At 41.1% G+C, this 24,117-nt stretch overlaps 1 protein-coding gene across 1 annotated transcript in view; it reads left to right on the top strand.

Moving 5' to 3' along the window:
* Dgki (diacylglycerol kinase iota) overlaps positions 1-24,117 on the top strand; it is a 499,206-nt gene that overhangs the window by 421,584 nt on the left and 53,505 nt on the right. Inside the window, 1 exon segment of the mRNA XM_045160292.1 lies at positions 20,701-20,726. Coding sequence (XP_045016227.1) covers positions 20,701-20,726 — 26 coding nt within the window.

Genomic DNA, 24,117 nt, shown 5'->3' with positions numbered 1-24,117 from the left:
TCACCATCATTTTTAAAAATCCATTGATACTAACATATGTAGTTTTAAATAATTCTGTTTGGTAGAGAATTTGATAGCATAGCAATGTCATTATTTATTGGTTTATAGTACTTTATTATTTTAAAAATGCTGCAAACATCTTGGTGCATATATCTATGCTGCACAGTATATGTGGTTTCATTGTTACTTGATACTACAAAGTCTACTTTCCCAGTGAGAATATTTAGGAATCAGTAAAAGGAAAGAGCCTGGGGATTATTGCAACATGACTGGATCTGTTAGTTCCAGCTTTAATGCCTCTGTCAACTTGGAAATAGAAAAAGTTCAGTTTCAACATATTGTTGAAAAACACTGCTAAGTAACTGTCTCTTTTTTTTCCCTTCAAAAATTTTTTTATTAGCATCTTCCATGATTATTAAAAAAAATCCCATGGCAATGCCCTCCCTCCCCTGCCTTTCCCCTTGAAACTCCACTCTCCATCATATACCCTCCCTCTCTCAACCAGTCTCTCTTTTGTTTTGATGTCATTATCTTTCCCTCCTATTATGATGGTCTTGTGCAGGTAGTGTCAGGCACTGTGAGCTCATGGATATCTAGGCCATTTTGTGTCTGGAAGGAGCACGCTGTACTTCCTACACTTCCTTTGGCTCTTACATTCTTTTCACTAAAATATTTATTCATTTATTTATCTGAGAGAGATAGAGAGAGAATAGGCACAACAAGACCTCTAGCCACTGCAAACAAACTCAGGATGCATATGCCACCTTGTGCATATGGCTTATGTGGATACTGGGGAATTGAACTTGGGTCCTTAGACTTTGCAGACAAATGCCTTAACTGCTAATCCATATGTCCAGTCCAAGTAACTGTCTCTTCAATAAGAAATTTAGGTGGCTGGGGTGATGACTCAGTGGGTAACAGCCCTTTCCTTATAAGCATATGGACCCAAGTCAGATCCCCATCAACTGCATAAGAAGCCAGGTGTGGCCATGTACAATTGTAATGCCACTCCTGAGAGGGACAGAGACAAGAGAATTACTGGGGCTTTGCTAGTCAGCCAGACTAGCAGAAATGATAGAGGAAAATACCCAGCATTCTACTGTGGCTTCTGCACCGGGCACACAGGGAGTGCTCAACTGCACACACATATGCATACTCTCTACATTTATCCCACATGCATGCATGCACACACACTTTTTGAAATTTATTTTAGGGAGAGAGAGAGAGAGAGAGAGAGAGAGAGAGGGAGAAAGGGGGGAGAGAGAATTGGCAGGTCAGGGCCTCAGCCATTGCAATAGAATTCCAGACACTTGCATCATCTAGTGGGCATGTGCAACCTTGTGCTTGCCTCATCTTTGTGCATCTGGCTTACATGGGATTTGGAGACTCAAACATGGGTCCTTAGGCTTCACAGGCAAGCACTTTAATTGCTAAACCATATCTCTAGCACCCCCTCACACACACACTTTTTAAAAGATGAAATTAAAAGGCCAACTTTAAAGTATTCAAATTGAAAGTGGCATTAATTAGAATTTTGAGGACGTGGCTACAGTGGCATTAACAGAATGATTAGTGTATTAGTGACTTGAAATTCATGTGTCCAGGGAAAAGTACAGCATATAAATAATGAAACATAGGGGACTCTCAGTAAAGAATAAAGATATAAGAAAAACAATAAAAATAAAAGAGAAATCAATAGGGAGAATAAAACCACATGACTAACCAAGAAATTAACTTTTGAAACATTGATTTTTTCAGAAGGCAAGTAAGAGAGACAGTATTCTGAAAAGATTTACTCTTTGAAAAAGAAAAGGTGTGGGAGACAGAAAGGAAGACCCCAGTGCTTGACCCAGTTCACTTTCCCTTTAGGGTACCCAGGCTGCTCCAAGACCCTTTCCCATACAAATGCAGTGGACCTCATCTTCTTGGGTCTCCTTGAGGTTTGTCCCTCAGGGACAGTGAGAAGGACAGATGGATGAATTAATTCTACTAGCACCGCTGCACCTCGTGGCATCCATATTGTTTCTAGGAAGAAGCTCAGCTTGGGGCCAGATAAATATATGCCACTCACCCTCAGATGCTCCAGGAGAGGCTGTGATTCTAAAGAATGATGAACAACACGTGTAGTGTCATCAAAACCTGTGAACGAAGTAAAGGGTATTCTTTAAGAACAAATTTTGAAGTAAAATTGATGAGAGGTTGGTTGACTCACATTTTCCTACTAGGATCATAATGAATTTTCCTCAGAGTTTAAAACCAAACAAAAATTCAATGTTTTCAGTATCGAAGAAAGTTGTATTCAATATAATATGGTTCTGTAAACATGTTGGTTCTTATCGTAAATTGTGCAAGCACATGTATTAACAAGACTATTTCATTTTGCCAGAAGACTGCAAAAAAGAAAGAAAGAAAGAAAGAAAGGAAGGAAGGAAGGAAGGAAGGAAGGAAGGAAGGAAGGAAGGAAGGAAGGAAGGAAGGAAGGAAGGAAGGAAGGAAGGAAGGGAGACAGACATTAACTCAAATTTTATCATACACGATCTGTTTCGGTCTCTCATAACTTTGGCTTCTATGTGATAAAAATATAAGCCACAAACGAAACCTCATCTGCATCCTTTGTGACCACTCTTGAGAGAAGCAAAACTGACTTGTGAGTCGTGTGCATTAAGTGAAGGCCAGTGAGGGGCAGGGTGATACATGTTTTTGTTACTGAAGAAATAGTCATTTTGGCTTTTACATCTTGTCATTTATGAGAATTTCAAAAATTGGTAGACATGCTTATTGTTTATTATAATTTATTTTTGATTTCCTTAAATTTAAGCCTAAGGACTAAGACATCACAGAAGTAAGCATGCAACATTCTGTCCCTACACTGATTTCAAAAATTGATAAACAAGCATGCTTATTATTCTTTTATTTATTTGTTTCCTTAAAATTTAAGTCTAAGGACTAAGACATCACAGAAGTAAGTGTGTGTATCATTCTGACCCTGGGCTAAGTCACTCAGGTGACACTAGTGAATAACCCCACAGCAGGCCCAGTACTAATAAAAAGGGGAATTGGGGCTTATTACCAAAACATCAAGCAGCCTGTGTCTAGGTAGGTATCTGTTACCTGAGCAACAGAGCAGGATTGATGGACTTTTATGACTGCCATCGCATTTCTTTTTTTTTTTTTTTCTTTTCAAACAAGTGGTCATGTTATCCAAGCTTATACAACAAGGTTCAAAGTCTTGATTTATGGATCCATCTGACTGTAAAGAAACAAGTTACGCAATTGAGTAAATCAGTATTGGGCGACCTCAGTGCCTGTAAGCAGGAGCTGGAGATATACTCAGAAAACAAACAAACAATTATTGCCCTTAGCAAGCTAATATTCAGTGGAGAAATCTTATATACAAACCATTTGTTGCGGTTTCTACCTGTAAGTGACACAATGAGAAAAAAGAAGTTGCCATTTCCTTTATATTCTACTTTTACTGTTTTCTTTTTTTCTTCTTGTTGTTCATTTTTATTTATTTATGTGAGAGCAACAGACAGAGAAAGAGGCAGATATATATAGAGAGAATGGGAGCGCCAGGGCCTCCAGTCACTGCAAACAAACTCCAGTTGCGTGCGCACCCTTGTGCATCTGGCTAACGTGGGTCCTGGGGAATCGAGCCTCGAACCGGGGTCCTTAGGCTTCACAGGCAAGCTCTTAACCGCTAAGCCATCTCTCCAGCCCTACTGTTTTCTTATATGTGTAGCATGAGCATTTAAAGAATCAATAAAAATAGCCTCAAGGAAAAACAGTGAACTTCTAAAGGGGTTTTCAGCTGAGCTTTGTTCTATTTCACATGAGCAGGGGTCTATTTTTCGTATTATGTGAGCAGAACTGTCACTCGGATCACTGAGAACACGGCGATGTTGTAGCCTCACCACCTGAAGTGTGCTGAAGGAACTCTGTCTACTTGAGAAGTTCCTGTGGGATGCTGAAAAGACACAAGAACATTTTAAACCCCAAAACTTGGGCTTTTCAGTATAGTTTAGAGTTCTGAATCCTAATAGCATGAAAATAGCCCTGAAACCTCCCTCACTTCTGAAAACTCAGATATTCTGGGTTGAGTATAAGAGAAATAACTTCATTCCCTTCTGGTCCTCAGCTATTTTCTTCCTCTGGTTTCTTCTGGGAACATTAGGTTATGACCTGACCCTAATAAAAAGGGCATCCGTGCTTATTGTCAAAGCTCCGGGGTTCTGAGCTGGAAGATGGATGATTGGGTGATGATCTGGGTTGGGGAAATATTCTTTGAACATCACAATCAGATAAGAAGGAGAAAATTAATCTCCTTAGTGGGATGCAGGTTTTTTTGCTGGGTTGTGTCTTAGAGATGAGATCAGTGCTGTCAGAAGAGAAATCGGGCCCGGCATGTGTTTCGTCAAGATAGTTGAGTCCCATCCTGCTTGCCTTTGACTGGTCTAAATCTCACTCACCTTGGATAATCACTCCAGCTAGAAAAAAAAGAAAGAAAGAAGAAGCAGCAGCAGCAGGATACCTGACAGACATCTTCCTTTGCGGCTGTTCTTGTGCTCTACTGATCACCTTCTCTAACCACACACACGAATGTCCCTAGAAATGAGGTAATGTTTTTTTATTTATTTTTTTAATTTTTTTTTTTTTATGATTGCTCCTCAAACCAGCTTGCGTGCCAAGGCCCTAAACCACTTGGGGGAAATGGAATCATGTTTCCAGTTCCAAGTTCGCTTAGTAGAATAGCCACAATAGATTCCCTGTGCAAAGCCCTTACTTTGATTGACATTGCAAGGGGGAAAAAAAATGTATGTTAGGATAAATGTGCTTTAATATTAAACCTGCATTTTATTTAAAATGATGCCAGGAAATTCTGGCCTTCCAGTTTTATGAGATCCAAACTTTGGCAGCAACTACAGCACCAGAAAATAGTAGTACTGTTAAGTGGCGCTCCCTCCCCCCACCCCCTCTCTGTCTCTCTTTGTGCGTCTTCTTTTTTCAATTGTAAAAGTTGGCAGTGTCACCTACTCACATTTGAGCCATGTTGGGAGTTCCTGGGTTGGGAAAATTTTGCATTGCATTGCGCTATACCTAGAATACAGAAAGACTTCTAGGATAATGGGTGAATGTTGTATATTAGAACAAGAGGTGAGCTGGGCCTGGTGGTATAGACCTGTAATTTCAGGAGGCTGGGCTAAGAGGATCACAAGTTCAAGGCCTGATGGTACATGAAATTGGCATAGAATATAGCGATATATACTCAGAAAAGTACATAAAATATATTATATTGCTATAGCAAGCCTGATGCCAGTCACAGTCCCATAGCAGTGGTAACAAAGCTATGTAAAATGCTGAATACTTCCATTAACCTCTAAAGTGCATTTTGATATTTCAAACTTTAGATATTTGATCCAGAGAGAACAGGTATCAAAATTGCATAGATGTGCTTGAATCCATGACCTGTCAGAGGTATTGATGTTTTGTGAGAAAGTTAAGGACCATGATGATGGGTAAGCCCAGTGGTAGGGTAGGGTAGTCGCACAGAACTGAACTGAGAAGCCTGTGCCATGAGGTGTTTCTCATGCTGCATCTCTGGATGCCTCAGGTTTGTCCGTTATTTGTCCTTGGAGCGGTTTCGGATGTTCTTTGAGTGGAGAAGGAGGTGGCTTGGCACATAGGAATCCCATAACCTATTAAGAAATCTCTACGGGATGCAGAGCTGGCTCAGTGGTTAAAGGGCCTTGCTTGTCAAGACGGCTGGCCTGGGTTCTATTCCCCAGCACCCACATAAAGCCAGATGCACAAAGGGGCATGTGGTGGTTTGATTCAGGTGTCCCCCATAAACTTAGGTGTTCTGAATGCTAGGTTCCCAGCTGATGGATATTTTGGAATTAATGCCTCCTGGAGGGAGTGTATTGTTGGGGGCGGGCTTATGGGTATTAAAGCCAGTTTCCCCTTGCCAGTGTTTGGCACACCCTCCTGTTGCTGTGATCCACCTTATGTTGGCCAGGGGGTGATGTCCACCCTCTGCTCATGCCATCGTTTTCCCCTGCCATCGTGGAGCTTCCCCTCGAGCCTGTAAGCTAAAATAAACCTCTTTTTCCCAGAAGCTACTCTTGGTTGGGTGATTTCTAACAGCAATGCGAACCAGACTGCAACAGGGCACATACATCTAGAATCATGTGCAGTGGCAAGAGGCCCTGGCATGGCCATTATCTCACACTCCCTTCCTGTCTCTTTCTCTCACTCTCACTTTTCTGCTTGAAAATAAATACATTATTATTTTTTTAATATCTGCATAAAAAGCTAGGTATGGTGATACACACGTTTAATCCAATCCCTTGGGAGGCTACCCTGAGACTACATAGTAGATTCCAGATCAGTCTGGACTAGAGTCACAGACCCTACCTCAAAACAAAACAAAACAAATCTCTGCATAGAACAGAATCTTTGTAACGTGATGCTAACGGTCCAGACAAGTCCTTGAACCCCAAGCCCTAGGTTCATTTCTAATTTTAATCAAAGAATTGAATAACAAAGAAAACTGAGAAGGATAATTATTAAATGATTATATTTATTGAGGGAAGTAGAGCCAAGGAAAGGCTCACGTGTAGCCAGAGGTCTCACATGGAGGGCCTGGGGAAGAAAGCATGGGAAGAAAAGAGGAAAGAAAATTCAAGGAGCTCCTGCCATGTGGGGAGCTGGAGAGGAAAAAGAACCCATGCAGAGAGTAAAGTTAGGGGCCCTCCCAGCTGGGCCTGGGCCTGGTCCGAGCCAGCCCAGGGGAACTCACAAGGCAAGAGATAAAAGGTCATATCATCTTGGATTTCTAGCAAGAGCAAACTTTCCTGAGCTTTTCACCTTCAGGGGTCCAGTCACCCAAACTCTACCCGCCCTCATGGAATCCCATAAACTGTTAAGAATTCTCTTGGGGCTGTAGAGATGGCTCTGCAGTTAAAGGCCCTTGAGTGTTGAGACTGTTGGCCTGGGTTCTATTCCCCAGCACCCACATAAAACCAGATGCACAAAGGAGTGCAACATCTAGAGTTGATTTACAGTGGCAAGAGGCCCTGGCATGCCCATTACCTTCCTACCTTCCTGCCTCTCTCACTCTCTCTCTCTTTCACTCACTCTCACTTTTCTGCTTGCAAATAAACATATTAAAATATTTTTTAATCTCTGCATAAAAAACCGGGCGTGGTGGTACACACTTTTAATCCTAGTCCTTGGGATGCCACCCTGAGACTACATAGTAGATTCCAGATCAGCCTGGACTAGAGTTAGACACTACCTCAAAATAAAATAAAATCTCTGCATAGAGCAGAATCTTGGATATATATATATATGTATGTATGTATATATAAAGCAGAAGCAGTTATGGGGTTGTATGTGCAGAAAGTAGCCTCTTTTTGGGCTACCCAATGGCCTTAGAACAGTGAGCAGAGTCTACTAGGAAAGAAGAATCAGCTTTAAAATCAAAGCAAAGGCAATCTCTTTTTGCCTTCCAGCAACACACTGTACTAAGAGAAGCTGGTGCTGGAGCCTTTGGTGAAAGCTGCCTCATCGTCTAAACCCAGGAAAGTCGCCACTCATCCCCCTATGCCCTCAGAAGCTACAGTACGTTAGGACGCTGCAGAAACTGAGTGTCTGCAAGAACCAGGCTGTGTGTACCGCGTCTCTTACCTCCTCCGAGAACAGCTCTGTGCTGGTGGCGGGGTCCCCAAGCCATTGGATTTTCTGTAGTGGTTCTCCAGCAATTGAATCTTCCTTAAGGGCCTGGTAGTGACAACATGTCATTGATTCGTTCGCAGTTTGATGAATGGAGTCAGAGATATCGGGTTGGGAAGAGAATATCTAAGCTTAAAACAAGTGGCCATCTGTGTATTCAAAGGCCAAGCTTTTCTCTGCACAGGGGTTAAAGTCTCATGAAGATTAACGTGGATCCCTCAGAGGATTCTGAGAAAACATCCATGCTATTACAGAAGTGAGCACATTTTTTTTTTCCTTCTTTACTCAAAGGGAGCAAATAGCCTATACTACGTCAGCTATCGGGTCATTCTTTCTCAGAGTCCCTATCTGGTAGAGTATAAATACTTCAGGATGTCTACCATATTACTTCACCTCCATCGCTGGTTTCTACAAATGGGTTCAGTGTCCTCACGCTGGCTTTGTAACCAGCTGTGGCTGAGCTTCTCAATTACTATAACATCCCACCACAGCTGACTTATACCATGATCACGACTCACTGATAGGGCTTTTCTTAGAGGCTTCGTGCGCCAATCCTGAAGGTGGCACTCACAGGATTTGGCTTGTCGGCACAAAGCTACACTTAGTGTCCACGTCAAAGAGTATGCATTCCCAACATGCAAATGGACGGTGTCTCCCCTGCAACTGTCCGTCAGGGCACTCCTTGACTCTATGCTCAAAACAAGGTTTCCTTTGCTTGCTTTTTCTCATTTTTATTTTTCTTATTCCAAAGGCTGTCTGTGGGTATGTCTCCTCTGGCTGGATTTTAGAAAGACTGTGCCTTTTCTAGTCCATTATTGTCTTTTTAGAAAGCAGGCTGACAAACGGTTTTCAAAGTCTGATTCTTAAAGTAAATCCTCACCGATTTAAAATGCTCACATGTGGCGTGGGAGTTAGATTTCCATGTTGAATAAGCGGGTTCGCTTCAGTTCCGTCTCGTTCTTTTTATCTACTTCTTTTCTGTGTCCAGGGCTCACTGTTCCCCATTCCTCATCTCTTCACCCATTGAGTTCAAAGAAATTCCTTTCTCCTCATTGTGCTCTTGTCCCCGAGAATGAACAGTAGGTGGCAGTAAATTGCCAAACTCCTAGGGCATTCAAGGGACTTGGGCAAATTAGGAATGGTATTCAGCAGGAAAAAGCAGACTGCACAAGCTAACGGTGAAACTGCTATTTTTCTGAAAGCCAAATATACCTAGATAAGAGGAATCTATTTAAAAAAAATAAACAGTGTATTTCAAACTCAGCTCACATGAGGGTCATCAGTGTATATAGTTGGATAGGGAGGTCATAAAAGAAACTTGGAAGTAATAGGAAGAAAAGAATTAGAGCAAATCTGCCTCAGGCAAACCAGAGTACATGATCTACAATCTGTGATTTGCTTCCTAAGCGCCCTACAAACTGTCCATCTCTGACCTCCCCTTGCTCTTTCCCCATCCCTCTTCTGTGTTGGTGCTAATTGTTACCTTTGGCATGCCCTGAATAAGTTTGTGACCACTTGAATAGAGAGTGTGTTTGTCTTGCTCACATCTCAATGCCACTTTGTGCGGCTGCTGAAACTTGCATCTCTCTCTCTCTCTTTCTCCCTTGCTTTCTTCCACTGTGGTCTTTGTTCATTGTCTTAAGAGAAGTATGTGGAATTAGGAAGACAAAAGCAAAACAAAGAGGGACTTATAGAGTCGATGGGGATTCTCAGTGCAAGGGAGTCCTCTGTTTTACCCACTTAGAAGCTTTGGGGGCAGAGTGATGGTGGCAAGGATGGTTCTTGGAGCCATTGTTTCTCGTTCTCCCTCAAGCTGGCAAAATGATGTCATGGCCTTGGGTATAGTTCTCCAGGAATAGACAACACATGCCCTTGATGAAAGCTGTCCACAGATGTAGTGTGCCTTCAAAGCACATGAAACCATGTCTTGCATTACTTGATTCAACTACTCCTATATATCAGTAATCTCAGGACACAGACTGAGTCTGCGTAGCATCAGCCCTTCAGGGAGAAACAGAAGGAAACAAAGATGACATTTCTGCAGTGATGAAATGGACATTGGAAATGTGCCTGAAAGGAACATCTCACTGGAAAATAGATAAGACTTCTTAGAGGTTTCACAGAAACCAATGCAATGTCCCGCACATGGAACCAGCTGACCTGGCCTGAATGTTCCTCCAAGTTCACCGTGGTATAAAGTGTTAGCCTATGGTAGTTTTTTACTAAGGAAAGACTGCAGTCCACCAATATGTGAGAAGCACAGATGAGAAGGGCCTAGGAGACTCTCAGGAATGTGTTCAGGAGATGAAAGTACAAAAGACAGAAAGAGGGGTTGGAGAGATTGCTTGGTGGTTACAATCACTTGGTTGCTGGGCTGGAGAGGTAGTTTGGTGGTAAAGTGCTTGTCTGCGAAATCTAAGGAACCAGTTTTGATTCCCCAGTATCCATGTAAGCCAGATGCAAAAGGTGGTACATGCATTTGGCCCTGGTGTATCTGCCCATTCTCTCTCTCTCTCCCTCTTTCTCACTCTCAAAATAAAATAAGTTAATAAATAAATTAAATTTAAAAAATCACTTGCTTGCAAAATCGGCCAGCTGGGCTTCAATTCCCCAGCAGCCCATATAAAGTCAGATGCAAAAAGTGCCCCATGTGTCTGGTGGTTGTTTGTAGCTGCAAGAGATCCTGGCATGCCCATGTGCACACAAACAACACATGTACAAGCAAGTTAAAACATATTTTAAAAAATATTTTATTTTTATTTATTTAGAAAGAGGGAGAGAGAGAGAGAGAGAACATGGGTGTTACTGGGCCTCCAGCCACTGCAAACAAACTCCAAACGCATGTGCCTCCTTGTGCATCTGGCTAATGTGGTCCTGGGGAATCGAACCTGGGTCCTTTGGCTTTGCAGGCAAACGCCTTAACCGCTAAGCCACCCCTAAACCACCTTTTTAAAAGATAGAAGGAAGAGGTAAAGAGCATGGAGAGCTGATACCACAGGCTTCTCCCCTTCCTGAGTGGGATGCCTGTCGCCCATTCCTATATAAAGGAGGTAGTGTGTTGCCCTCATCCCAATGCTAAAAGATAGAGGAAAGACATGCATGACAAAGGAACATTAATAAAATGCATGCAAGCAATTGATTCCATTGTATGGGCCTGTATATGCTGCCTTATTCCCCATCAAGAACGTCACTGCTATGTGTTCGCCTGGGTACTTGTAGTGTCCCTAGGCAGAGCTTAGGGATAGGGCAGTTCCCAGCTCAACATTCAATTCCTCCTGTGTTCTATTACAGTCCCTTCATACCATTCAGGCCAGTGAGTAGGTGTGAATATCTTACAACTTGCTTATTACATCTACAGTCTATTGTCTTGGAGAGATTATCTCACTGCTGAGTAATTTCAGGATATAACTTCTGCTCCGTGTCTCCGACTCTGCTATTGTACCTGTCCTGTGTGTTTACTCCAAGCTCATCTCCATGTAATGCCAAACCCCCAGCAGGTGATGGTCTAGAAGTGCTAAGTAGAAGATGGGCTCTGTGTTGAGAACACTGGGAAGGGACGTAGGAATTCACTTGTGGGTAATTCTCTCTGACATGAATGGTTCTCCAGTATTCAGCAAATCGATCCAGTGTCTCTGAGAGAGAAGGTGAATGATCTGATCTGTCGACATCATCTCTCCAAGGAAGGAGATGGCGGAGAGATTCTGAGGAGTAATAGCAAACTGTGGATGCTGCTAAGTGAAAGATGTGAGATGAAAAGCAAAGTGAGGCACCGTGTTGAGGCTTTATGAAAACAGAACATTGCTCGAAAGTAGAATACTGCACTTGGACAGTCTTAGAAAGTTAAAGCCATCCATGGCAGCTACCAAGCAAAATGCTTGAATATTCTGCAGAGCAAGTTAAAATAGTCATGATGGCTAAGATTTCAGTTCAAAGTTTATTGATTAAGAAACCAAATATCACAAAAAGTACAACTTTTTTTTTTTTAAGATTCCTTACTTTGGTATTAATTTAACTCTCTTTTTCTTTTATGGATTGCTACTTTTCTGGTTTAAAAAAAAAAAACTGGGCATTTTTTTTTTTTTAATGCTCTTAAACCTTGTAACTTGTCTGCTTGAAATACAAGAGTCTTTCAAAGGGAGCTTGTGGATGGAAGACATTCTGAAGAACTGTCTCTCAAGTTGTGCCTTAGTGGTGACAGAGTCTATACAGAACTTCTAGCCAGTGGCCAACGTGTATGTTTCATATTTCTGGTATCTATATGTTAATCTAATAAAGGGTGTTGGGTGCACGCCTTTAATCCCAGCACTTGGAAGGCAGAGGTAAGAGGATCGCCATGAGTTCAAGGCCACCCTGAAACTCCATAGTGAATTCCAGGTCAGCCTGGGCTAGAGTAAGACTCTACCTCAAAAAAAAAGTTAATCTAATAAAATAATACATTCCACAATATTTAGCTGCATTTGGTTGAAATGGAAACCCCTGCATTCCAGAAAATAAGCTCAGTCCTTATGCATCTAGAGATGCTGACTAGCATTACCTCAACCGAATATATGTTTAAAAAATATTTAATTTCTCTAAGAATACAAGCATAGCTTTGCTTATGGATCCATCTGTCTATTTCAGTATAAATTTAAAAAAAATAAAAGTCAAATGACATACTTCTCTATGTAAAATAGTGTTTTCTTTCCTCCAGTCTTCCCTTTTCCAAGTGTGTGCATAACCCTAGGTTGTGAAGTGTCTCCACATAAAAGGAAAGAAATATATGGCTACTCCATGAAGCAGGGTTACACTGGGAAGTGGATTTTCACCAGCAGATCTACCAGTCAACATTCCTGGCAGAGTAATTCAAAATGGGAGCATCAAAAAGGCTCCACAGGGAAGATGATTGAATAGAAATGTCACTGAATTCATTATTTCGTGATGCATATATTTTATTATTGTATTTTTGTAATTAATTTAAAGTTTATAGCTAATACATGTATTTATCGTACACAGGACACTAGTTTTGACATATACACAAAATACAAAGGCTAATTTTAGATAATTAACATATGCATTACCTCACAGAATAACCTGTACGTGTGTATGAGAACACATTTATTCTCTTGACATTTTTTCAAGAATGCTTGCATTGTCATAACTATAGTCACCATGCTGTGTAATGGATCTCTTGAACATACTGCTCCCATCTAATTATAATTTCATATTCTTTACCCAGCATCTCCCCAAGCTTCCTCCTCCCTTCCTCCTCCCTGTGTCTCCTAAGGCTCTACTCTTCATTCCTGTAAAAGCAATGTCTACCTAGAATCACAGGATGGAGATGTGTGTCTTTCTGGGGCTGGCTTATTTTACATAACAAAATGTTATTGATGTTCAATCTGTTGTTATAACTGACAGGTTTCTTTTGTACTTTTTATGACTAATATCCCTAAATATGTATATATAGCGAAATGTACATTTTACAGTCTGTTGATGGACTCCTAGGTTCTTTCCATACCTTGGCTGTTGTGAGTAGTTTTTCAGTGAACATGGGAGTTCAGATGTTTGGCATTTCTATCTGAGATCGCTGGATTCTATCCATGCTAGTTCTATTTTTAGTTTTAGTTCTTGAAGAATCTATATGGATTTACATGATGACCATACTAATTTCCATTCCAGTCATGTGTGCACGAGGGACCATTTTCCTCCACATTTTTGCCAACATTTGTTATCTTTAGCCTGTTTTGATAACGACTACTCTAACAGGACTGAGGTAATGTCTCGTCGTGGTTAGATGTTCATTTCTCCGATGATTGGTGGTACTGAGTTTTTTTTTTTTTTCTTTCTTTCAGATTCCTGTTGGTAATTTGGATGTCTTGAGAAATGTCTGTTCAGATCTTTTGTCTATGTTTCAACTAGGTGATTCTTTTCTAAAAATTATTTTATTATTTATTTATTAGAGAGAGAAATAGAGAAAGAGAGATGGACAGACAGACTGACTGACTGACTGAGTGACTGAATGGGATCTCCAGGTCCTCCAGCCACTGCAAACAAACTTCGGACACATGTACATCTGGCATACTTGGATACTGGGGAATTGAACTTGGGTCCTTAGGCTTCGCAGCCAAGTGCCTTAACTGCTAAGCTATTTCTCCAGCCCAATTCAGGTGATTCTTTAGCTAATAATCTGATTATTATATAAGTATTAGCCCTTATTAGGCATATAGTTTGTAGATACTCCCTCCTATTCCTATTCACTGTGCTTATTCTTTTCTTTGCTGTGCAGAAAGTTTTCAGAGTGATGGAATTTAATTTTCCTTTTTTCTTTGACGAACTCTTCAGATTGTATCCAGTAAACGTTCCTCAGACCATTACCATAGAGCCTTTTGCCAATATTTTCTTCTAGTAGTTTCATAGTTTTTGTTCTTGCATTTCAGTTATTAATCCATTAGAGTTTTCTTTAAATAATACTTTATTTATTTGCAAGGAGAGAGAGTGGAAGGGGGAGAGAAAGAGAGGGGGGGGGAGAATGAGCAGGCCAAGGCCTCTTGGCACTGCAAATGAACTCCAGACACATGTGCCACCTTGTTCAACCAACTTACATGGGTCCTGGGGAATTGAACTTGGGTCCTTGCACTTCACAGACAAGTGCCTTAGCAGCTAAGCCATCTCTCCAGCCCTGTGTATCTGCTTTCATCCTGGAGGCATGCTGTTTTGCTGACTGTTAACTTTGTGATATATTTGAAAGTAAGCTAGTGTGTTTATCTCCAGATTTGCTCCCTCTCCTCAAGATTGCGTTGGCTTTGTAACGTCTTTGGTGCTTCTATGTTAGTTTTAGGGTACTTCTGTTCATTTCTGTTAAGAATACCACCGGTGTTTGGATAGGCACTGTGTGGACTGAATCTGTAGATAAACTTGGAGAAGATAACTATAGTCATAGCATGCCTTCCTATCATCCGTTTCATTTATGTGTATGTGTGTGCATGTTTGCCCAGGTGCACATTCACGTGTGTCATGGAAGCCACAGGTCAACACCAGGTGACTCCCTCAGCTACTCTGCCTACTGATCCATCTTCCTAGCTATGACATGTATTTCTGTATATTATGCCTTCTTCCAGTTCTCCCATCAATGTTCTGTGTCCTGTTTTTATATAAATTGTTTTATTTATTTATTATTTATGAGGGGGAAGAGGCAGATAGAAAGAGAGAATAGGGGTTAGAGAGATGGCTTAGCGGTTAAGCACTAGCCTGTGAAGCCTAAGGACCCCTGTTCTCTCTCTCTGTCTATCTGCCTCTTTCTCTGTCTAAGTCACTCTCCAATAAACAAACAGAAATGAACAAAGAAAAAAAAAGAGAAAGAGGGAATGGGTGTTCCAGGGTCTCCAGCCACTGTAAATGAACTCCAGATGAATGTGCCCCCTGTGCATCTGGCTCATGAGGGTCCTAGGGAATCAGACTGGGGTCCTTAGGCTTCACAGGCAAACACCTTAACTGCTAAGTCATTTCCCCAGCCCTGTCCTGATGTTTTCAATTAGTTACTTTTTAATCTCCTTTTCCCAGTGTAGTGGGTTACCGGTTATAAAGCCCATAAAACTTTTTCTCAAATATACTGGGTCAAAGACTGGGCAAACAACCTGGCTATTTAAGTTCCCTGTATAAATTTCTTTTCTTTTATTTTCTTTTTTGGTGTTTTGAGGTAGGGTTTCACTCTAGTCCAGGCTGATCTTGTATTCACCATGGAGTCTCAGGATGGCCTCAAACTCACAGCGATCCTCCTACCTCTGCTTCCCAAGTGCTGACATTAAAGGCATGCCCCACCAAGCCCAGCCTGTATGTATTTCTTGATCACTGTATTTGATTTTTATGCTTCACAGATGTTCTGTTTCCTTCCTGGTCTTTTCACTTTTCCATTTCTAAATTTCATGGACATTGATGAACAGTTCTCACCTGGTTCATAGCCTCATCTTTTTTTAGTATGCTTTACCTACATTTGGTTTTGTTTCTTACTGTACCTTGGGCTAGATGCTACGATGGTTCTGTTTTATTATTCATTATACTCACACTGGGTGTGCTTTTCTGGAACTTCCAGTTTGGGGTGGATAATTGTGTTAGTGGGTTGGCAAGTTGCTGGAAAGCTGACTGGTTTGGATGTGGTCAGTCTCTTTGCCATCAGCTCTCTCTTCTGAGGTTTGATCCAACTTCTGACTAGCTTACATTGAAGACCTTTTGGCCCTAAGTTTTGTGGTATATGGTGTAGCATGTGTCTCTTCAAACTGACTAAAATTGTAACTCCATTCCCATAAAGCTTGGTCTGAGTAGTACAATACTTGATACCTTTTTTTTTCATATTTGATGGTTTAGGTTTATAAACATCTAGCTTGGACAAAAAGGGTATTTTCCATAGTGGTTTTCATTCTCTAAGTTACTTTCTAATAGGTTCAAGGAGAATTGAAAAACAGGGGATTTTTTTTCTCTTCTTTATTAACATGGAAGCTCTATAATAATGGTCCTTAACATGTCTTCTTTATTTTTTTCTTTTTTAGTATATGTATGTGATCTGTGTGTGCATATGTGTGTGTGGATGCACATGTGTGTGCATGTATGTACAGGCCAGAGGGTTGACATCAGATGTCTTCTTTCATTGCTCTCTACTTTATTTACAGAGACAAGATGTCTCAGTTGAACCTAGAGCTCACAGATTTGGCTAGTCTCCCTTGTCAATTTGTTCTGAGGATATTGTCCCCACCCACTACTCCCAATGGGATTACCAACAGTCCTCCATGCCCACCTGGCGTTTATTTAAGTGCCGAGTTCCTGAACTCAGCCTTTCTGGTGACAGACTCTTTCCTCAAATGCCCATCTGCCTCCCCCCAGTACCCTTAACTTGTCTCAGTATTTTACTTTGTTTTCTTGCCTTTCTGTCTTTTATTCCCCAGAGCCTGCTCAGTTTTAGAAACCAGAATGTGTTACTTTGAAACACATTGTCCACTGAATTTAGAAGGTAAATTTCAAACAACTTAAGGTGGCCTTACAGACTACATATGAAATGAGCCAGGCCCCTTATTATTCCATAATACTAGATTTTACCACCCCTTTATATTTTAGCAAGACTGTTATTTTATATTTGATAACATACTATGAAATCTTATACCTGTTATTCTCACATATATATTGCTTCTACCTAGAATTCCTGTCTCACTTACCTAATAAGTTCTTATTAATTCTTTAGAGCCAGACCAGATGTTTTTGCTTTTTTGAATTCTTCCCTCTCTGGAAACGGAATTAACCTCTGTCTGCTCTCTGTTGCTCTTTATTTTATATACATTTTTATCATTATATTTTTCACTGTTACAGTTATTTGCTTATGCTTTCTCTTCTTCACTAGAGTATGACTTTCCTGAATTTTTCTCTTTATTTCTATTATGTGATGTGGGGGTTAATCCTTAAAAGAGCCTCTAATGACAAATAGAATCAATAGGAATTAAAGAGTCAAAAATAAATAATAGTTATTATTTTTATTTATGAGAGAGAGAGGGGGGAGAGAATGGGCACACCAGGGTCTCTACCCATTGCAAACAAGCTTCAGATGCATGTACCATCTTGTGCATCTGGCGTACGAGGGATCTGGAGAATCAAACCTGACTTGTTAGGTTTAGCAGGCAAGTATTTTAACCACCAAGCCATCTCTCTAGCCCTGAAATAATTATTTAGGTGGCATAAAACAGGAATAAGGGACTGGGAAGATGGTTTATCAGTTAAAGGTTTTTGCTTTTGAAGTCTGTCAGCCAGATTTGATTCCCCAGTACCCACATAAAGGCAGATGTACAAAGTGACATACGAATCTGGAGTTTGCAGCAGCAGGAGCTTCTAGTGTGCTAATACAGTCTCTCTCTCTTTCTCTCTCCCCCACATCATAACTAAATAAATAAATACTTTTAAAAATAGAATAAGGAATTCTAAATGCAGGTCTTGAATTTTTATTTTTATTTTGGCTTGCCCCCTTACTTTTCTGAATTAGAATAATACAAGAATATTAAAAATGCCAACCAGGGGTTGAAGCGATGGCTTAGTAGTTGAGGCACTTGCCTGTGAAGCCTAAGAACTCATGTTCAGATCTCCTGGTCTCAGGTAGCCACACACAGTGACACAAACATGCAATGTTGCACATGTGCCACAAGGGGGCGCACACATCTGGAGTTGGTTCATAGTAACAAGGCCCTGGTATGCCCATTCTCTTCTCTCCTCTCTCTCTCTCTCTAAATATGTGTGTGTGTGTGTGTGTGTGTGTGTGTGTATGTGTGTGTGTGTGAGTGTGTGTGTGTGTGTGTGTGTGTGTGTGTGTGTATAAATTGCCACTCACATAAGCCATAGCAAGCCCATAAATCCCATAGATCATGATAAAGGGAACTGTGTGCTGCAGAGTTATTTAAATGGTAGTTTTCATTATGAAGACAGGCTAAACCAAGATCAAGTTAAATGACCTAGGATAAAGTCACGTGTCTCAGAGGCACTGAGGAAGGGTATGAGCCAGCTCCCCTGTGCGCTTTGGCTGGCCAGCAGGGAAGATGATCAACTCCGGAGCTTCGGCCCCTGTTTTAAAGCTAACCGCTTCTACCTCTCATTGTAAAATGTCTCCTCTCCTGAGCTGAGTCTGTGAAACTTTGTATGCCCGTTTCCAGCAATAATGGATGATGTGTGTGTCTCAGTAGGATAATTTAGTGACTTTCTGCAGTGAAAGGTGAAATACTGAGTGAGGATTGAAATATTCCATATGTCTTAAAAATTCCACCAGTCTGGGCATGCGAGAGACATTCAGCCACAGCAACTCAACATAACTAATCCTTACAAAACACTCTGAAATTGATAGTTCTTCCCAACTGCCTGGACATACTGCACAATGTACTCCTGTGGGATTTGAATGGGCCATCTGGCATTTCTCAGAGTTAATATTAGTGCTTTGCTTTTACAGAGAGGCAGGAAAGACCCTGCTTCGTGGGCTCCGCACTGGAGACATTTAGGTGACCATTGGCATGGGTTTTCCTTTGTTCTTGTAGGTCTGTGAAAACTTAATTACAAACATGCTTTGGCTGGCTTCTCAGAAAACACCAGAGGGGAAGATGTCTCCTTGTTGCTGACTCTTTTGTATGACTTAGGCAGTTTAAGAAATTGGCTCATTTTATTTCAAATCCAGGTTTCTTTTTAGAGTCACCTTCTTATCCCATTTCATCTTCTGTTCAGCACCTTTCTTGCTTTATTTATTTAGTTATTTTCCCTAGTCAGTAAAGCAAGCTGTGGGTGTCTGCATTGTTGGGCACTCTGAATGTCCTTTGACTCTGAGAGTGGTCATTCCTGAGGCCCTCTTTCTCATAGATGGCCCACAAGCACACAAAGTTATCCCGAAGGTCATTTAAAGGTCATATCACTTTTTGGGAAGCCTTGAAATGTTTCTGATTCTGAATACCCCTGTGGTGGCCCTGGAATTCACTCCACATACCTAACACAGGTCCTGCTTATTCTAAGATGTTGCTCTCTGTTGCCAAGGGCGACAAAACAGGCAAGAGCAGTGTGTGAACTGTACAAAATTGGGAAACTTTAAGGGCTACATGAATCAGCTCCAATAGGGGAGGCCGAGTGGCATATTTTGAGCGGGCAGTGCTGACTCGCTGATGTGGTAATACCCTGCTCGCTACTCCCAAGGCTCAGCTCCTTGGCCCCTTTCCTTCCACCAAATCGTAGTGCCTTCTGTTCCATTTACAAAATTCTACTTGAACAGACTATTTTCAAATAAAATTATTACTATTGGAGGTTCAAACTTTTCCATTACTGCTGTGCATGTATACATTGCTGGTAATTCACACACTGACACATCATATTGCTCATCAGCACACGCAGGAGGAAGCATCGTTCTTACCAAGGTAGCTACAAAATTTCCTCGCCCACAGAGTGTTGAATGATTTCTGCCTCAATGCTCGTCATGTCTCCTAATTGTACTAATAGAATAGATAGGTATGTTGTCCAAAGCTGGTGTTTATCATTACCGCCTATGCACTGTAGCAGGCCAATCATTCAGGAGAGAGGCTACCGCACTTGTAGGCGAAATATGTGATTTCTTTCTTATCCCCTTCAGACTTCCAAGAACCCCAGAGACAGTGGCATTGTTTATCATTCTCCCCAAAAGAGAATAGAGAATATGTTGATATTAAGAACTGTAATCTTTCAAGCTAGAGATAAATTCATCTTCAAGTTAGTGTTCCTATTGGTGAAAGTATCTCAATTAGGAGTCAGTTGAAGGGACAAAAGAATTTTCTGGCTGACAAGATGCTCCATGTGTTTTCTGCCTAACATGATCTGAGTTGAACTCACAGAAGATAGGTAAGCATTACTAGCTTGTGAAATTTGTGAGGCCTCAGTGGCCTCTTGTCTCATCCTGATTCTCATAGTTTTAGAGGCATTAAGTGGTCAACGCACAGAGATTAACTGCAAGCTCATTAACTTCCACAAACAGTGGAAACAGAACAATAATAAATGTGCGTTCCCTTTCTTTTATTTCTGGCTCATTTTTTTTTCACTGTCCAAGTGTGTCTCTTTGTGCATACCAACAATCTAATTTATATCTATGTTCTTGGCATTTGCTCTGGAAGTCTAGCCTTTTGGCATTGGATTTCATTCAGTACCATATTCCTATGAATTCTCATTTTTTGAGATAAGTTCATATTTAATTGAACTTGTTGCTTCCCTGTGAAAGCCTGCATAACGTGGCATTTAGTCTAAGATGGAACCAATGCAGGGACTATGTAGGGGCTGTTGGCTGGAATGTACTGACAACCACTACAAATTACATTGACTACTGTATCGAATTTCTCTTTAACTAACTTTTGGGTATATAATTTGCAGGAAATTACTTGTGATTATTGCTATGATTATATGTGATTATTGTTATCATTATCATATATACAACATTTATTATGTTTATTTTTTTTTCTTTTTAAGGTCACCAGTCTCTTCAGAAGATCATGGTAAGAATCTGTTCTATTCATACTAAATTCAAACATGATCTCTGGACCTTGGGTTTCACTGTCTGAACAAAGAACTGTTTAAAACGTGCCTCTAAGACACTGGCAACGGTTATTTTTTGAGTGGTAAATGTCACACATTTCAAAAAAAGATGATTGACAGTAGCTGAATTTGATATCTGGTATAATTTCTAAGCCTGTCATAACCATTTTGGTTGACAAATAATTGTGAAGGTTAGAGTTTTCTGTCTGGTTTCTATCCCCACAGCAGAAACATTTCGTGACTTTGGGCTAAGCATGTGTTTTTCTCTGATCTGATTTTTATGGTCAAAACAGGGAGTTTCTAGGAAATATCCTAAGTCCCTCTCTGATCAGACACTGTGGGCCCATGTCTCACTGCACCCACTTCCAGAGTACTCTAAGTCTGACCTGAAGCTAATGAGTAAGAAATATGAGTTAGATGGTTGAGGTGGATTATTTGTACTTTAAGAGACAGCTGTTTCACTCAAAGGACAAAATGTCTAATTATATCTCCTCTAACTTTTATTCCTTTATTCAGTCAGTCATCCAGAATTACTCATTAGGTGACTACAATGGGTTATATAATTATATTTTCGAACTCTACGCGCAGCTTAAGCTGAGGGCCTCTTTGTAACTTCCTAGGACATGTGTGATGACCCTGTTGCCAGTGGCCGCGTTATCAGTTGCCTTCCTCGGCTTTACTTTGCACGACACCCAGCTGGCAACAGCAATGGCCCGTTACTTTTCCACTGGAGATGAAATCTTTTCGACAGGCCAGTACTTGCAGTTGGCTGTCAAATATGATTTTTTTTTTAAAATATTTTATTTATTTATTTGAGAGAAAGAGGCAGGGGGGGGGAGAGAAGATGGGTGTGCCAGGTTCTCTAGCCACTACAAACGAATTCCAGATGCACGCGCCCCCTTATGCATCTGGCTTATGTGGGACCTGGAGAGTCAAACCAGGGTCCTTTGACTTTGCAGGCAAGCTCCTAAACCGCTAAGCCATCTCTCCAGCCCCAACATGATATTTTTATGTGGACTCATAGTCCTAAATGGTGGAGCTTCATCTTCGTTCATTGCTTCTTGATTCATGTGCCAGCTTCTCCCGCCCTCCTGTCTGTAACCCATCCTCCAGCTCTACGATGCCACGGCTGACTTCCGCGAACGCTGTGTGTTTCTTGTTCTGCTCTCATCCGCTCAGTTTCTCTCCGGTGGAAAATGACTCCTTCTTGTTGCCATATGCAGATGGGTCGCTCACTTTTCCTCATCTTCCGTCAGCACTTTCTGATCCACTTATCGCACCAAATATTTTCCTTTACTTTAGGGCTTAACACACCATTTTGATGCTTCCTGGTTGTTTCCTCTATGACACCATAAGTTTTCTTATATAGTTTCCAATGAAAAGCAGACGTTAAAAATATATTTATTAAATGAATCAATTAAAGAAATGGAGAGGGAATTTTCACCAGTCTCTCCTGCTGCTACATCATGAAATCTGGCCCAATATTGGAATGAAGTTGCATTATGTTCTATGAATTGTGAGGAAAATTATTTTCAGGCCCATTAAGTCAGAATTAGGTAATCAACCACCTAATGGTAAGCCATTATGACATGCTATTTTGCTGATTGTGGCTGGTATGAATAGGATTTTGATTGCATATTTATGGGTCCTCCAGCTTCCATGTCCAAATGATAAACTGGAAGTGTTTGGTTTTTATTTTGAACTGATTTTGCCCTTAATGACCCTTTGTTGCTTTAAACTTCCTATTCATAAGAATGTACCTCATTCAAAAATGGGGTGGGGCTGGGCATGGTGGGACATGCCTCTAATCCCAGCACTCGGTAGGCAGGGATAGGAGGATCACTGAGTTCAAGGCCATCCTGAGACTGCATAGTGAGTTCCAGGTCAGCCTGGACCAGAGTGGATTTTGGAAAGTTAAAAAGGAAAAGAATGCAGGCTTGGTGTGGTAGTACTGTAGTCTCAGTTCAAGAGGCTTAAATGTGAGGGTTGCAGGTTTGGGGTTAGCATGAACAATGTGAAGACTCATGTCAAAAAACAAAGGGCTGGAGGGATGGCTTAGTGGTTAAGGTGTTTGCCTGCAAAGCCAAAGGACCCAGGCTTGACTCCCCAGGACCCATGTAAGCCACATGCACAAGGTGCTGCATGCATCTGGAGTTCGTTTGCAGTGGCTGGAGGCCCTGGTGCACCCATTCTCTCTCTCTCTCTCTCTCTCTCTCTCTCTCTCTCTCTCTGTCTCTCTCTCTCTCTGCTTGTTTCTGTATCTCTCTCTCAAATAAATAAATAAAAATATTTTTAAAATGCAAACAAAACAACCAAAAATCCAGGAAAAGTTAAACAATGGGGTCACTACAGAGAAATGGGGCTCTTTCAACGTAGCAATAAACATTAACTTTTCATTGGAAACCTTTTTGTGTATCAGACTGAGAAAGAGTAAATGCTTAACTCATAATCCAGCCTGCAGTGTTCAAGGAAAGAATTAGAGATGCATGCTCAGGCAGAACTGGTGTTCCAACCACAGGTGACATAGGGGTTGGTTTGTTTATATGGTAGGGTTTGGGGATTCCTAAGAATAAAAGCAGACAACCACTGAGCCGGACTGCACTGCCATGCTGTAGCTGCCTTCTCACATTCCATCTTTAGGGAGTGCCTCCACAGATGACACATCACCATGAGTTTATAGCTGGAAACAAACATGCTTAAATGGCTTGTTCAAAAATCACTTAATCTAGTAAGCGGTAGAGTTAATTTTCAAGCCTAGTTCCATCACCCAAACTTTCATTTAACAAAAAAATTTCCATCACATTGATAGGAGCCCAAAGAATTGATTGTCAGTATTAAGGTAAATTAACAGAATTATGATGAAAACACTGTTTCTCCCCCTGAACAAGAGTTTATTTACTGCTGTGTAAGTAATTTCTTTTTAATGACAAAACAAAACAGAACAAAAAATAACAACTTCTCCCTCCTGCTGGGAATGATTTGTCCCCGTAGAAAAAGTGAAATACCAATGTCACCTTTTCTCATAATTAGTTAGCTGAGTGAAACCGAAGCTTCAGGGAAGTCTGCCATGTTGAATCCCAGGGGGAACATTACGTTTTAATGCTACATCTGGAAGCTGGAGTCCCACTCCTTGTCAGAAGATAAGCTTGGCAGTGATTGATGGCCTTGCCCTCTGAGTTTCCCCTCTACTTAGTGCCTCACACTTCATCATTTAAATTGCTCCTGGAGCCACCTCCTGCTCTGAGCTCTCCTGCTCCTTCTGTCCGCCTAGCCTACTTCTTTACGGGGCCTCTCACAATGCTCTTCTTGGAGCCACCACATGGGCAGGAAGGTCAGCCTCCAATAAGGGTC

This window comes from Jaculus jaculus, chromosome 10, assembly GCF_020740685.1.
Source record: "Jaculus jaculus isolate mJacJac1 chromosome 10, mJacJac1.mat.Y.cur, whole genome shotgun sequence".
Lineage (NCBI taxonomy): Eukaryota > Metazoa > Chordata > Mammalia > Rodentia > Dipodidae > Jaculus > Jaculus jaculus.
Note: the sequence above shows the minus strand (reverse complement) of the source record. Positions and strands in the feature narration are given on the sequence as shown.